Source organism: Lichenostomus cassidix, chromosome 1 (genome assembly GCF_008360975.1).
Source record: "Lichenostomus cassidix isolate B80296 chromosome 1, HeHo_3.0, whole genome shotgun sequence".
Classification (NCBI taxonomy): Eukaryota; Metazoa; Chordata; class Aves; order Passeriformes; family Meliphagidae; genus Lichenostomus; species Lichenostomus cassidix.
In genome coordinates this window covers 30722075-30739034 of record NC_139479.1, presented here as the reverse complement: position 1 = coordinate 30739034, position 16960 = coordinate 30722075, and the positions used below count along the sequence as shown (strand labels likewise).

Genomic DNA, 16960 nt, shown 5'->3' with positions numbered 1-16960 from the left:
CTGCTTCAAAACTGACTCTTTTGCCCAGTACCTGTTTTTGTCTAATGGCACTTATTGATGGCCTTTATGTTCAACTGGTGCTTTAGTCACAAACATACTAAAGCAGTCTTCAAGATGACTGATCAGCTCACTCTTCAGCAGCCCCCTGAACACAACTTCTAACCATGCTTGCTGCTGCTAGTGTGCTGCTTCATGCTGTGGAATCCAGCAGCAAGCAGAGCATGACCTTTTTAATGTGGGTGTATATATATATATGGAACATGAGGACTGTCCTGAACAAAACTTTCTTCCTTTTTTTTTTTTTTTTAGCAGAACTGTGTAAAGGTAGCTGCTCAGATCCAAGGACATGAGTTGGATCAGTTGATCTTAAACAGCAGATTACATTGTACCAAGAGAAGTGCAGAAGTGTCAATACAGATTTTATGTCCACTTTCTAAGAAAATCCCCTTGAGGTGTTTCTGTCAAGCTGGGATCTAGAACGGTCCTCCAGAAAGGACCTTGTATCTGAAACTTGACTTTGCTCTCTATTTGGCTATTGTGAAGCAAATGCTTGAGTCAGAGTATCATTAGCACTGGATACAGTGGGATCTTCAGGAGATACACTCACTGCTTTAGTTTTACAAGGTAACACTCTAGGAGTCCTTGAGTGGCAGCAGGAAGTGAGTGGGATGTTCTCGCGCTGCAAGTAACAGGCTTCACATGGGACTCTTGCAAGCTGTGAAAAATCACAGCTCAATTACTTGCCCTGAGCAAGCCAGAGGATTTGGAGTCTGGCATCCACAAGAGAGAAAAAAGGTATGGGCTGGGGAGGGCACCAAGGGGGTGGGGGTGGCTGGAGAGATAATTAAATGGGTACAGGCTGGCCGTTTTATAGTTAAGGGGCTAATAAAATATTCCCAAGAAAAAAAAAAAAACCAACAAAACATAAAAGCAACCCAAAATGAAAACCAATTAGCTATTCTGGAGAGTTTCCTGAGTGTTTTCATTATAGGTCCATGACAGGATGAAATCACTTGTGTTTCAGCTTAGTTACAACAATCTTGCTGGGAAACAAGTATTCCAGGAAAGCAGCACATGGAGAAGCTTCTGCCTTGCCCAGCATCACTTCCTGGCCCACCTGGAGTTATTGTCAGGGAAGACACTGCTCACCAGACAGAGGACATTAACCTGCTTTATGGCAATGTAGGAGACAAGAGAAGCCAGGGAGGGTGGCCCACTGCCTCTCAAGAGGGAAATATGCAGCAGGCAGAATCAGAGGGGAGACTGAAATGCTCCTTCAGTAGCTATTGTTGGCTTTCTGGAAGGGGGAAGGACTTGTAGCCCCTTCGGCTTCATATCACCCTTCTTCCTGCTCTAGCCTGTCCTTATCAGTCAAGTTAATTACCAGCAAAATCCTGCCAATGTTGAAAAGTCTGACAACAAAGAATGAATCAGATCCCTAAAAACTATGCAACGTTCTTCATTAAGTGGGTGTGACTCAGCTTACAGCTCACAGGGAAATTCCTGATGTGATGTATAAAATAGAAATCTTTTTGGACAACAGTAATTTTAAGGAATATTCACTTATGTTGCATCCCAAACTAGAAGTTTCTTCCTATGAGCTTCCGATGCCGATCTAGCTGCCAAACTTTGCCCACATTTGCCCACCTGCCAAGTTCTGTTCTGTGCCTGAAGACTCTGTCAAGGGGGGGTGGGGTGTAAAAATCCACAGACCTGAAGAACACATCAGTAGTATCTTAATGCTTCATTTAAACTAAGCAAAGGCCACGGCAGAAAAGATTATATTAATGCTTTGGAATAATGGGGAAGCACACAAAATTAAAATAGTTCAGCTGTATTTTGAAAGTTAGTGAGAAATTCAGATTTCATGTACATGTACAGGAAGGGAGGGTGGAAAGAAGAGCTTTAGATTGGCTATTAGAAAAACTTCTACACAAAGAGTTGCCAAGTATTGGAACAAACAGCTCAGGGAATGGTGGAGTCACCATCCCTGGAGGTATTTAAAATACATGTGGTACTTGGGGACATAGTTTAGTTTTTCCAACCTGAATTGCTCTGTGATTCTGTTTCAATAAAAGATGGTTCCTTTCTTTGAAGCAGCTGAACTCAACATTTTAAAGAAATGCTGCAGAAGGAAAACTCATCACTGCCCAAACAGAAAGCAAACATCCATACTACAACACTCAGCACACAGAATATCTCATGGTTAGGCAGAGATTAATTTCAGATGTTCAAATGTGGGAGCTGGGCACTGGCCGTGAGTTGAACCCACAGTTCCAGGTATGTGGAATGAGAATGAGGTGCATTGTGAGCTGACTTAGTGCCCTTGCATTGATCAACTGCATGCAAAAATCCATATGGTGCAGTTATTAAAACAATAAAAACTGAATATTGCTCAAGTCAGCAGGTTCAGCACCAGAGAACTTCAGAAAATGGACAGTATTTGTCCTGACTTTGTAATTTAATTGAGCCTCCTTGTGAAAAGACTGATTTGGTCTATACAGCAATAATAACTCATGGAGGGAAAAAAGAAGGGTTTCAGGAACTCTGATTAAATCAGCACACTGGAAAACACTTCCCCTAACTCAATAAATTTGACTAATGCCACTTCCTCCCTTTGCAGGGTGAAGAATGAGAGTCCCACTACTGGATCAACAGCCCCCCTCTGTGGCTGCAAACAGCAACCCGGACACCACAGCGGTGCCAGTGGCTTTAGGATTTCCTCAAAGGCTTTTCCTGACACCTTGAAAAACCCATTTCAGCTTTAGTAGCAGCATTTTGCTTTAATTAGTTGTGCATTAGGAAAATTCACACTCCTTTTCCCACTGCCAGGCTACACAGCTACAATTCCTCAACAGTAATGTCCCACAAGTCCTAAAGCAAGAGGAACTGGAAAGTTCTTGCTGTTCAGTAGGGAAAGTCCACAAACCAGGGCAAAAAACAGTCATACCAGAATTTTATTTCTCTCCCCGACATGCCAGATAAGCCCAATGCAATCAAACTACTTATTTCCTATATTTATTTTGATATATCTTTCATCAAACTATCTAAAAGGAACAACTTTTCTTTCTTTCCTCTTTTACATACATGTGTTCAGTATCTCTTTTTCTCTATCGGCTCACCTCACAAAATTATTTCCCCAATATTGGATAATTGAATAATTGAAACTATTGGAATTATTCTGTACGTGTGCAAGACACTCAGCTCCTCCAAATCAAAATATTCCAAAACCTCATTTCTACACTCCTGTTTGAGGAGTTTTATGCAGTTATTTTGTACTTTTGTTCAAATCTCCAAACACACACATGGTTTCTGCACTCCCCCACTATCTTTCCATCCACTTTATCCTTGTGAAAGGCCTTTGCTGAGCTTTATTTCCAGGGCTCTGCATCCTCTCCCCTTAGAGTATTTCAGTTCTTATTTTTTGTGCTGTCCCTCTAACAGGCATCTGCAGAGCCTGCTGTGGGAATTCATCTGGGGTCTGTCTGAAGTTGCACAAAAGCAGAACTCCCAGCACCTGAGAGGGCAAACGATTTACTCACCACCTATATTCCTCTTCTTATTCCACCTTATTAAAATGGCAGTGTTCTTACACTGTGTGCTGCTGTGTCTTTGCCCTGTGCAGGACTGAGGTCACATTAGGTCCTCTGCATACCAGGATTCATGAATAAATATTGGTTGTGCAGAGAAGGGCAGCAAGGCTCATGAAGGGTCTGGAAAATATCTTATGAGGAACAGCTGAGGAGCTGGGATTGTTTAGTCTCGAGAAGAAGAGGCTCAGGAGGAACCTCATTGCTCTCTACAACTCCCTGAAAGGAGGGTGTAGTGAGGGGAGCTGATCTCTTCTGCTGTGCCTTCAAGTGAGAGGACCAGAGGAAATGGCCTTAAGCTGAGACAGGGCAGATCCAGATTAGATATTAAAAATAATTTTCACTGTTTGTGTGGTCAGGCATTGGAATTAGTTGCCCAGGTAGGTAATGGAGTCACCATCCCTGGAGGTGTCTAAGAGGTGTCTGGATCTGGAGTTGGGTGATGCAGTTCAGTGTTTTGGGGTTACAATGGCAGTCCCAGGTGAGCAGCTGGAATGGATGATCTTGCAGGTCTCTTCCAACCCTGGTGATTCTTTAGTTCTGTGATTATTCTATGATTAAAGGAAAGAGAAAATTCTTTAAAGGAAAACCCAGCCTAGGTCTAAGTGCCTTCAAAACTTCTGCCCTTCTCAGTACCACATTTTTACCAGATTTTAGCCCTGACTTGTGGCTCAGCTGTTCAAGAACCAACCAGCAGCATCAACACCATCCCTGCACCTGCAGAACTCTGCAGTGGCACTCGAGCACTAAGGCAGGGGATGACCCTGAACCACCCCAGCACACCCCCATACAGTCATTCTCAATCCCTGCAAGTCCTTCCTTGGAAAAGCTGCTCACCTTTATAGTAACACTTTTCACCAGTTTTTTATTCTCTAAGTAATTATCAATCTTGACTTATAATATGAAAAAAGAATGTATTAACAAAATAAAATAAATAATAATTTAAAAAAACCAACTACAGTTTATTGGCAAGCCATCATCTTTCTGGTTAACTACTTCACCATAGAGATGAACTCATAGGTTAATTCAAGTATTCTATGCACAACCTGCATTAACACCATAATCCTCATCTTCTGAGATGATGAGAGCCCAAGAAGAAATAAAGAAGTGAATACTCGGAGAAGAGGAAGTAGAGATGATGTGACACAATGGAAAACACCATAATGGCACTAAATAAATTGACTCAGAGCTAACACTTCTGACAAAAACACTTCCAAAAATGCAAATAATTTTTAAAAAATTGTGCAAATACATGTGGAAATTCCATGGTAAATTTACTTTGCCCTTTCACAGATGTAAGTTAGTAACCACTGTCAAGACAGGACATGAGATAGGGCTGTGTTATCCTATCACAAAGTACAGATATTTTGAGGTTTCTAATTCAGGTTGGTAAGTCTTGAATCGAGCTGGTTGCTCAGCCTTGAATCGAGCTGGTTGCTCAATCTTACATATTAACTGCTTGTTTAATTAAGTAATTCTCCCTTCTGTGCCTGTCCAAGCAGGAGCCAGAAAATCAGAGTTTCTCTGGGTCCTGGGTAGACTGCTCATGAAATGCAAGCCCCTCTGCAAGAACCCTGTTCATGGGGGGAACATTTGGGCCACAGAATTGCAAACAAGAGGCTGCTTCTTGCCTTCACCCCAAACTGTGAAAAGCAGGTAGCTAACCTAGGATAAATTCACCCCAAGAAACAGTTTGTCCCTGGAAATGCCCCATGGCACTCATCCTGCCTGCCTTACAGATAATCCCTCCTGGCAAAATGAGAAATCACTTTCCCATCTCTCCACTCAGTAAAATCCCCACTGAGTTCTCACAACACAAACCAGCCTTCGCTGCCTTACTGAAAAAACCACCTGGTGCTTTTGGAGTTGCCTGCTGAGGATGACTGAGGGAAAGGGAGAGGAGCAAAGAACAGAAATGGGAAAGCCCAGTTTCCAGCATCCTGTGCAACAGTTCATGCAGTGAAGCTGCAACAAGGATTGTAGGGGAAGGATGGTGTCTTCTGGTGATGGATTCCTGAGGATTGCAAAGCATCAGAGAGGGGGAGCCTTGCCACAAGCCGTGTTACTCAACCAGGTGTGACAAATGTGGCTGGGGTAAAGCTGTGGCTGTGCCTGCAAGGCCAGAGGTACAAATCCCTGTCTCTATTCCCAGCACTGGGGTGGGAAAAGGAAGCCCAGGCTGAGGTGATCTTAATGAAAAGCTTCCTCATTAGCAAGTCCCCGGTACAGAAAGCCTCAGGAAGCTCATCAGGCAACCAAGACACCTACAAGTGGGCAAGCTATGGGTTGCAACTGTCCTTTGTAGATTTAGTCAAAGTGGCTCCTGCAAAGCTTTGCTGATGGTAGCAGTGGAGCCAGAATCTGGAGTGTGCAACTCACTGCAGATCCAGCCACACAGCCAAGGATTAAATGTGGATTTTGTGTGCTGAGGCAGTCCATGTTACCCCACAGGACCAATCTAGACACACACAGTAAACACAAACGTTGCCCATTTCCTCAGTAAAATAAGCCTTGATATTTCTCAATAAGATTTATTCCAGCCCCTGTCATCAGTCATGTCACACAGGTGTTTTAAAGTTATCCACTTCCAGAGATTAATAGGTATTGTAAAGCCTTATTTTTCATACAGAAAGTTCACTTTTTTTTTTTAAGAACTAGAAGTTTCATGAGAGTATTCTAAATCTAATAAGGAACTAAGAAGAGTCAAAGAAAGTCCTTTTCAGTCATTTGCCTACAGACCTTGAAGCTGTGGGTATGGCCACAGCACTTCAAGGGAACACCCACCTGCTCATATAACTTGAAACTAAAGCTGATTGAAAATTTGTGTGCTGCAAATGGAAGTCATGACAGACTTATGGGAAATTTGGTTGAAACACAACATGAAGAACATGGAATGAAACATCATGGTTAGAGGAACAAAGTGGGGCAGAAATATCCCTGAACAAGAAAGTTCTGATGTCAGAAAAAAATACAGAAAAACCCATCAGGACTGTAGCCCATTGTAGCTAACGAATGCTATTCCAGACCTGACAGATTTCTCTCAAAGACCTTCACAAGATCACCCCATGTTTGTTACAAACTGTAATGTGAAAGGCATTTTACCAGCATTCAGAGCACTTCTATAGCAGCAGGTAGTCTCCAGGATGTCAATGCTAGGTTCTAGTGCCATCATCTGCCTGATACCAATATCAGTTGGAGGTAATTTAATCAACATCTTGAAATACCTAAAAGTGAGTTATTCCAATCTTGCTTTTCAGAACTTCTTAAATCTGTACTGCAGGCTAACAGCAGCATTTTGAGACATGACTACAATTTAGGCAATTTGTAGGAAAATATTAAGAGCACTTAAAAGCTATCTTTCCTTTCATGTAAACATGTTTTACTGCTATATTATTTTAGGAACTCCAAAGATCAGCTTGCCTGTATTTCAAAATGGAAATTGCAGGTACCACCAATAGGCTGAGCCAATGGAAAACTAAAAGGTAAGTGGCCACCAGAGTATGATCTTTAGGATGTTTCACTTCAGTGCAGGATCTAACAAACACTACAACAGGATTCCTGTCAGATTAAAGGATATTACATTCCCTGCATGTTTCCACAAGAGATGCTGCACTCTGAGAGATGGGATGGTCTGTGCTGCCAAGCAGCCCTTTCCCACAAGAAGCAATGTTTGAGGAAATGTGTGTGATCCCCACACCACCTGGCTGGCCTCACTTCCACAGAGGCCTTCTTCCCCCCTTCCTTCCCTCCCTCCCTTCCTCCCTCTGCCCAAAGGAAAGTAGTGGCTGCTGCTGCAGAGTCACTCTGGCTGGCCAGGACACCCTGGTGTGGGTGGGAATATGCAGGTGTGTGGCTGCTGTAGGTGGGAATATGCAGATGGCTGCAGGTGGAGAGGGTGAATAGGAACCCTGGCTGGGTCACGGTGCTCCTAAAGCTCCCCTGTCCCTGTCACACAGCATCACAGAGGATTCTGAGTCAGAAGGGACCCACCAGGATCCATCAAGGATCCCATAAAGGGATCAAACCCACACCCTTGGTGTTACTAACACCACACTCCTGGAGTTTCCTGTGGTGAGCAGGGTTATGGCCATTCCTGCCCTGGGCCCAGGGCACAGGCTGGAAGGCCTCTGGTCCCAGGTGACCGTTGTGTCCATGTTGGTCACTCTCATTACTTACCCCATACTTGCTTATCCCTGTTCAAATAATGTTGCAAATAAATGGATAAACTGCATCCACCCTAAGTTGTGAAGGGCAAAATATTACGTGACTTGGGAGAGAAAGTTTGCCTGACATTTAAAGCAATGTGAGAAAAAGAGGTTGCTGTTATGTTTTCTCCTTCATTGCCTAGAAGTCTTGTTACTCATTGGGAAGAACTTTTTTAAACCCACATGCAGTTGGCAACAATATAGAGATCCAAGATTTCTGAGGGGGGTCTTACAAATGTTTAGGGACCCACAAACTGAAGAAGGCTGAAAAAGCTTACCCTTGGTCTCCAAAATTACCAGAGTTTCTTCTGATGAGCACTTTTCTCTGGTTTAAATAAGTGGTTTGCTATTTTTTGTTGTGCTCTTCTTGGTTTTCTATCCTCTCACACATTTTTTTTGTGTTTCATCTATTAATATTTCCTCTCTTTTGTCAGAGCACATATTTCACACTTTAGGCTGACACATTTGTGGCATCAGGTCATCCCTTCTGAAGTGGGCTGGGTTCCAAATGGAGCAATCTTTATGGAGACATATTCACCAGATTCAAACACCAGACATTTTCTCTGATAGCTCAACGCCTTTTAAAGATGTTAAATTTTCAACCATCTTTTAAACACCTCACCTTTTAAAACTGAGAATACTACTGGTAGATACTTTCTTGACATCAATTAAAAATTTCAGAATGCATATACATATATACACACACATGCACATACATGCAGATGCATTTTGCATTTGCAATTCAGGAATTCCTATCTGTCAAGCATCTTCTCTTTTTGCATTTTGAACTAAAGCAGTGTGGGTTTTTATCTTCTACTGTTTTTCCTTTTGTGTGACTAGAAAAACTAATTCATTGAGCTCCATCTATGGTCTTCAGCCCTCATTCACGCAAACAAAATTCTATTTGGCAGTTCTCAAATGCCCAGTGGCCACAGTATTACATTTTTATGTTCTATTCTTCATATTTTACAGAAATCAGAATGCTCTGAATTATTGTCTGTTACACTATTATATAAACATTATTTAATTTTAAATCAAAATGATAATCAACAAGTACAATCTATCCCTGTTGAAAAGCAGCCCAACTGCTGAAGATGCTGGAGGGATGAGTTGGCTCCATGGGAAGCAGCAGTAGATAAAAAATTCTGCTAATGGAAGGAAAAGTGAAAGAACAGAGAACAAAGCTCAGGAAGCTCTATGGAGAAAGCAGAAAATTAGGGAAGAAACACTTATTTCACTTCTTTATTTAACTGCTGCTGCACAATGTGTAGCATGTGGGACAAGCTGGTGCCTCACTTGACTACAGAAAATTGATAGCAGCTGTTCTTTAGCAGCAGTTAGAAGTAACTACTTCCTGACTTGCACTGCTGTGTAAAATGCCTCCACACACAACTTGGCTTTATATACTCTCCAACAGATAAAAGTGTATCAAGTCAAGGAGCCTGGAAGTGTTTATTTTCACTTACCACAAACGCATTAAAAGTAAGCCACCATTGTTATACTTGTCAGTTCTTTATTGGTTTTCATCCTAAAGACTAGCACATTTACAGCATACATGGATTGGATGAACTAGAATATATAAAACAGTAGCCATATGTTTTTGATATATTAATACTGCCCAAAACCAAATAAATAAAAATATTTCAATGCACAAAGCTTGGCAAGTACAGTCATGTTGGGACAAAACTGTGTCGTATTATACAATAATTTTACACGTATAAATGAAACAAAAGGCAACTGTGCTGTAGGTACTTTCACAGAACATACACAGAACATACTTGGCAACAGTTTTCTTCTTTTACCTTTGTATGTTTTATAATTTAAAAAATGTACTCATAAAAGGAACATTAGACAGAACTTCATTTTACAGTAATCCTTAGATTCGCCTCTCCTGTGCAACAGAAAAGCTCACTTCCCCCTTGTGAAGGTCCCATGTGGATTCCACGTGTCACAGTTTTCTCTGGAGGAGCCTCTGGAGCCCTGGCTGTCGGTGCTGCCCTTGGGAGGAGCCTGAGCTGTGCCTGTCCTGCCAGTGCCACGAGCAGGACAGCATTCAGAGCACCCTGAACACAACCTGCGGCACCTGGGGCTGCAGTTCCACCACGCGCATACAAAATTCAGCAACTTTTTCAGATTACATTGGTATACAAAATAAATAAAGGATTGCTAAGCTCTAGAGCAGGTCTAATGATTGTTGGCCACCATCTAAGAGAGTGGTGCTGCTAATTGTTACAAGAGACATCTTGGTATTTCCTTCCGAAGCTGAACGTTGGAAGATTTTTAGTGTAACAATACAGGGCTTAAAATTAACCATGTTTGAAACATACAAAATAAAATTATCAACTCATAAAAACTAAGGGATATAAAGAGCATAGTTTATACAAAAATAAAGTAGCATTTAATAATGGGCCAGGGACTGAAGGCTGAACAGAACTAATGGAGTAATATGCCTAAAAAGATCCCATTGAAAAGTTTTTCATCATATATTTGTTTACTTATTAGCAAAAAATAAAACAAAGTAAACATTTATTAACTGGCAAACAGGGTTTTTAACATTTCTACTGCAGATGATTTGTTAAGACCTGGGGTAGGTATTACAATACATTGCCTTTGCACAGAATTCCATTTTTTGTTATCCTAGAGAGTCTGAAATAATGGTAACACCTAGTTCAGCAAAACTCTCTGACCTTGCTTTGTGACATGCTGCTCAGTGTTAAACTGCAAAAAGCAAAATGCAAAAACTGCTGGACTGTAACCCCCAAACCTACATGGGAGCAGAATGAACATGGCTGATTGATAGAGCAGTGACAGCACAGACAAACATCAGTGAGAGGGAGAAAGAAATCAGAAAACAGCCATATACTTACCTGGCTGTTGCTACTCTCACAAGAATAAATGGGCAGATTTTTTCTATTCTAAAACTTAGATCCTTAGAAACCAAGAAGGAAAGGACACTGTGCTGAATGGAACTAGCTAGAGATTACTTAATCCTGTTAAAATTTGGAAATGAACGTTTAGCTGCATTTGAAAATGCTATCTTAGCTTCAAGGCATTCTTTGGGAGATTATTTCCGAGCAGATCTGTTGAACATTTTTTATCAAATGCTATCCAACTTACCGCCTTTGTCATAAGCTAGAACCCACCTGTGGTTCTCAGGCACAAGCAGTAGCACTGAGCAGTTGCTTTCTATCAACACAGGGCATTGCTACCTTCCTCAGAAATACCCTGACACCAGTCACCCTCCCCCCACCAGGATTCTCAACAGGTGAAATGCAAAGGTAAACAGAAACCAATTTTGGTTTTGGAGCAAGGGGGATGCATTGGGCACTTTGAGCATTTTTGTAATGACATACAAAATTCATACAGAAAAATCGTACACTGACCAAAATAACGTAACACCCCGAGATACTAATGCTTACAATCCAGAAGTGATATAAAAAAGCCATGGGTAAACATGTGTTAATTAATGTACACCACCATGGAATATACTGAACATGTCATGTGCAACATCAGCAACTTGCTTGTTGCACTTGCCTTAGAGTGGGGAAAGGCAGGGGGAACTGTTGCTGGCATTAATGGTTAAGGATTATGATGTTTCCGAAATACTTTTTAAAATCAGTTGTGTGCCCAAGGCTTTATTAGCCAAAGATGACAGGAATTTGTTTTATTTGAACAGAATTATAAACCAGACCTCACATGTCTGGCCTTTTATATATTATTAATTTCATACATGAAGATGGCATCCTATATACAGTAAAAGGATTTTTTCTCCTGGCTCTTATTGTGCTGATATTTTTTTAAAGTTAAACCCCCTTTTCTTGATTGTAACAATGCTTTCTACAGTTACTAAACTGTCTAGGATCCTTTTTATTTACAGCTTTTGAGTTTTACTCTGAGTTTTAAAAAGTTTAGGAAAAGCTCAATCTCAAATCAACTCAGTATAAAAAGATGTTATGTGAAACAGCTGCCTGAATGCCGTTCCTAGAGTCCTTGCCCATCCAGGAGGTACCTAGCTATTTGCATTTGGGTAATTATTAAGTAGCACAATATCTGCTCATCTTACATACACTGAAGGCTATTTAAACGGGCAGAGAGTCATCACACTATTCTCAAGCTAAGGTGTCAGAATAATTGTTACTATAGATTCCAATTCGGTAACATGCTCTGTATGACCTAGCGAAACATACAAAAAAGGTTATTTATCTCTTCTGGATGACAAAATCATGTGTTAATCTAGAGTGTATCCACATGTTTTAACGGAACAGCAATTAAAGGACATAGTATGCTTATGTTTCAACTTTTCCATAAGTTCCTTCTGGAGGCCTGTAATACTTTGGGAAAGCCTTCAGTTGCAGGGAATTAAATGCATACTTGCGACATCCAACATTCTTCATTGTATTTTCTCGGCGACAACCCTCACTGGGGAAAAAAAACAAGCACAAAAAATGACAGCAGTAAAAGGGGAAAAAAAAAGAAAAAAGACTTAAACTAAGATGAAATGAACTGGTTATTTCATAGCATTAAAATAAAGTTGGTTATATTTAATGAGCGTTTAATTAATTTGCCACTGCAAATATTAAAAAGATGACTCATCATACAATGCTGGTAAGAAGCACACAGAATGGACACAAGCTATGTCTGATTGCTAGTTTTGCATTTCTAGAAAGCAGCAGCACATCTACTGAAAAGGTTCTTTCGTGCTGGTTTCATGTATTTCAAAGTGCACTGTTGTGGAGTTCACATGCCATTCACTGCACAAGGGATCCCAAGGGATTGCTTAAAAGCAGTTCTGCTAATTTATTAACACATAAAGCTGAAAACCAAAAACTGCTGATCTCTCTATAAGAGCTTTAAATTAATTTTATTGTTCCCTGTATGTCAGTATTATAAGTACTTACTTAAAGATTAGAGCTGATACAAAAATAATGTATGACTTTCCAGTTACCTCTGCATGCATAAATGGACTTGAAAACCAACACAGTGTAAAAAAAAATCCTAATAGTGAAATAGCAGTGCAAAAAAGACTGGCTGCATTGACAGTCATCATCCCAAACAAACAAAGCTGTGCAGAATTTAATTTTCACCCAAAGTTTTGGTGCAACTGCCCCACATTACAAAGAGTTTCTGTGCTACAATAGAAAACTACTCCAGTTATAAGGCTTCTTTACACTTGTAAATCTAATTAAGAGTTCATTTGATTATATCCAAAAAACAGACATACAAAGAGGAAGCACTATCTTTTAAATATATATTATAAATCAATTTAGGCTTGCAGGAGAATGTCTTTCCCTGATTGAGGACTGGAACCTAAACAGTGAACACTAGACCTTCATGGCAAAGTGTACAGTACAGCATCTTATGGTGGAAATGTCACATTAGTCCTGTCCTGGAGATGGCTGCAGCATCTACCAGGTAAGCTGTAATCATCTGATTCAAAAGGAGGGTTTGGATTCTGGTTCAGTTTGAAAGCTCTCGTGCTCTTACAGACCTCACCGTTCTTCTAATTTTGGTTCATGAGACTGGCTGTAACTGTGTTCTCTATGTAACACCTAGTTTAACTTCATAAAATATAGTCTTTTTTTGCTTTAAGGAACAGTTTAACAGAGTTTGAAATTTGTCTCCGGATCACATTCTGTGCTTGCCTTTTATAGACTGGATCATCTGTGATGACACTATTTTCCTGGCACTGGTTTGTGTTTCACAAAACTCCCCCGATGGCTGTTGCAGCCAAATAGATACATCAAAAGTTTGCACAAGTCATACTTCAGAGTACTAATAAAAGCAGTGAGTTTAACTAGCAAATAAGGGATGCTAGGTGAGCATTTTAACTGCAAAGTGAATCATTCTCTTCATAACACATTTCACTGCATCTGGTTATTGCACAGGTCCCTCTTGGCCCAGATATGGTGACAAAGATCTATTTCACACACACCATTTCATGTGCCATGTTCCTTCTCCTGGAGGCACATAAGCAGGATGCACTACTGCATCTTAAATCTGAGTGCCTTAACGAAGCACAGACCAGACTCCAAAAGCAAAAAACCCAAATCTGTCTCCACCAAAGTTTAAGAAGAAAAGAAAAAACCTTCACTGTTTTCAAAAAGCCTAAGCTTTCATTACAAATGATTTTAAGGTGGTCTTACTGCAACCCTGGTGATAATCATGAGCAGTGCCTTCATACTTTAAAAAGATTCATCATCTCAGGGAGTGCAGTGGATATAGCTGCCACCTTGCTACCAGAGGGTGGCTGGACACTGGAACAGGATGCCCAGGGAAGTGTTTACAGCCCCAAGTCTGCCAGAGAGGAAGAAGAGTTAGGACAACGCTCTCAGGCACATGGGGGATGCCTGTGGCTGTCCTGTGGGGCCAGGAACTGGACTCCTCCATCTTTGTGTGTCCCTTCCAACTCAAGATATTCTGTGATTCTACCAAAGTTACTTTCACATCTGGTTAGACTGAAGCCAGGACACTCCCCACACTGCAAGATCAAGGCCACAGTCCAACCTGAGAGCTGCTCACTCTGTAGAAAGGCAGACTGGGGCACCACTCTGTTTCTTGTTTGTTTCTTACAGCAAACCAACCAGTGCTAACCCGAAAAAAGAGATGATTTGTATGGAGACACAGCAGTATCAGGCATAGCACAGGGATATGTCCAAAACCACCATACCATGATAAGCCTCAGCAGCAGTAGGGATGTACCTAAACTCACTGCAACTAAAAATAAATAGGATACGTGCTTTGTATATATATATACATATATATATATATATATATATAAACATATATGTCTTTATGGTGTTTTGTTTTTTCTGGTTTTTTTTCTTTTTTTCTTTTAAAAACAAAATTGGAAGAATAGTGAGGAAAAATATTAAGAGATAGTGTACTGTACAGTCTGATTTCATGAAGACACAAATATAACCACACACTTTTTTTTTTTTTAGTTAGAATAATTAAATCCAAATTAAGGATTTAATTTTAATTTTTATTCTAACTGTGCTTTTTTGGTTTTTTATTTCAGCATACTTCTCTTAGCAGCTCTCAATTCCATTAAAATTGATAATAAAAGCTAAAGCTACCTATAATTTTTGAGCAAGTTAATAATAGAAAATACAAATCACAGTAGTAGTTCTCCTCAGAAGCCCAATGTCATCTCAGGCACCAAGCGAAGTAAAACCCTTTATGAATTTATCAAACTACATTAAATGAGGTTAGTTTATCAGCTATTGCTATTGACAAGCTCTGCCAGACCACAGCATCAACAAAGTCTTTCAGTTTAAACAGGCCTCCCCTAGTCTGATGTTACATAAATATGATGATCAAATTTCATCTATAATTACTCTGCATCACTAAACTAGGAAGCCACTTTAATCTCACCACTTATATAAATGCTAACTTGCCAGCGCTCGCTTATCACTAAGTCACTATCAGCATCATAATTTATTAAAGCTGTCCAACACTTAAAAATGTGAATAACAGTAATATTTAGTCTAATGTCATTAAAATAAAGCCCAACAGAAAACCTGAAACCCACCTACTGAAGGAGTTAACTGATACCTCCCTCTCCTTGCCTGAAAATTAAAGACCATTATCCTTAACTTCTAGGATGACCCTATTTCACAACAAGTTCTGTAAGAGAGCACCTAAAATAGATAACGGATCATTAGCAGGCTAACGCCAATCATATCCCCTTTCTAACCACAAGTCATTCTCCTCATGTCTTTAATACATTGCAAAATGCAGATCTACAAATAGAATGAAATAATTCTGCATGCAGCACACTGTAAGTTGTTTTCTGAGTATTTTCTAGTCTACTAGAATATACTTAATCATGAGAAAGGAACAAGACTATGGTTCTACAAACTGTTCAGTAATGTAATTTGGATATTATGCTTTGAAATGAAGGTATAAATTTGTTACTTCTTTAAATAAATTTCTTACAATTTCTTATAAACCCCACCCATGTTTTTATTTTTCTCTTCATACCTCGTAAAAATGAAAGGCAAGATTAGCATACACCTTAAATATACAAAAAGATACAAATTCTTTTCAGACAGAGTTCCTTTCTCTGGAATACATGAAACAAGTAACACAAAACTGTATTTGGTAAGAGATCGTCAGGCCGGCTAAAGTAACGAGGTAACAGGCCAATGTCAGACTATGTTACAAGCACTGAAAGCAGAACAATAATTTAAAGTTTCAATACAATTCTTTTTGATAAAATAATTTGATGTATATTTACAGTTTAGTACAATAGAAACGTAAAATTGTAAGGCATAATAATAATTCTTGGCAGACAATGCTATGACACATTCCTTTGTCCAGCAGGTACCAAGTGGCAATACACATTCAAGCTGTTTTTCATTTTTGTTTTTTCTTTTTTTTTTTTCTTTTTTTTGTTTTTAAACTCTATCTTCACTTGCAACGTAATCTGGCCACCAGGTATGCTATGCTCAGAAACAGCCACACAATCAGTAAATTGGGGCTGAGAGCTAGTAAAGGAATAGAGTAGAGGAGGCTGGGATCTAGTCTGAAATCTCGGATGGGCACCAAGCCACTCAAGTTCTTCTGGGTGACTATCTCCCGTGTTCCAATGCTGTGAAAAGGAAGAAGGTTGGGAAGAGGGAAAATAAAACAGAAAGGAAGGCGGACATGCAAATGAGTGGATATAAAGAGATGGCAACACAAGGTGGTCAAGAAAATGAAAAAACATGGAAGAATGCACAACAAAACCAGAAGATGAAGTAAAGAAAGAGTGGAAAAACATCTCAAAAATATGTATCAGTACAGTTATAGAAATAAGGAGAGGGAAAGAGAACAAAAGAGAAAAATAAGAAAGAAGTACTGTAGTCTAGTGAAAATAAACACATGTAGGTTGAACATAAATGGTTTTCCATGTTCATTCTTTCAGATTACCAAGCAATAATAACCCCATGCTGCTCTGCCATGCCCTGGCATGCTGCAAAGAAGTGGAGCTCTGAAAAGCAAGCTGAACATGAATAACCATTGTAGTATTTGACCCTTTCAAACATCTTTCCATATGTGCTGCAGTGATTTAATTTAACCTCTTAACTATCTGTCCAACAGATTAACTAAAAAAAAAAACAAAAACAAACCACCCACCTATTTTTCTGCCTGGACCTGAATTCAAGTGTTTACCAATAGGCA

The 16960-nt window shown here is 39.9% G+C and overlaps 1 protein-coding gene across 19 annotated transcripts in view; it reads right to left on the bottom strand.

The window, feature by feature from the left end:
• Positions 1-9288: 9288 nt before the first annotated feature.
• INPP4A (inositol polyphosphate-4-phosphatase type I A) overlaps positions 9289-16960 on the bottom strand; it is a 119009-nt gene continuing 111337 nt past the window's right edge. For 14 of the 19 annotated variants that reach the window (XM_085055174.1, XM_085055188.1, XM_085055179.1 and 11 more), the window contains one exon: positions 15836-16388. In XM_085055174.1, coding sequence (XP_084911300.1) covers positions 16208-16388 — 181 coding nt within the window. In that variant the 3' untranslated portion in view covers positions 15836-16207. Of the gene's footprint in view, positions 12215-15835; positions 16389-16960 lie in introns of those variants that run through there. The other 5 variants (XM_085055248.1, XM_085055267.1, XM_085055295.1 and 2 more) reach the window with 1 other exon arrangement.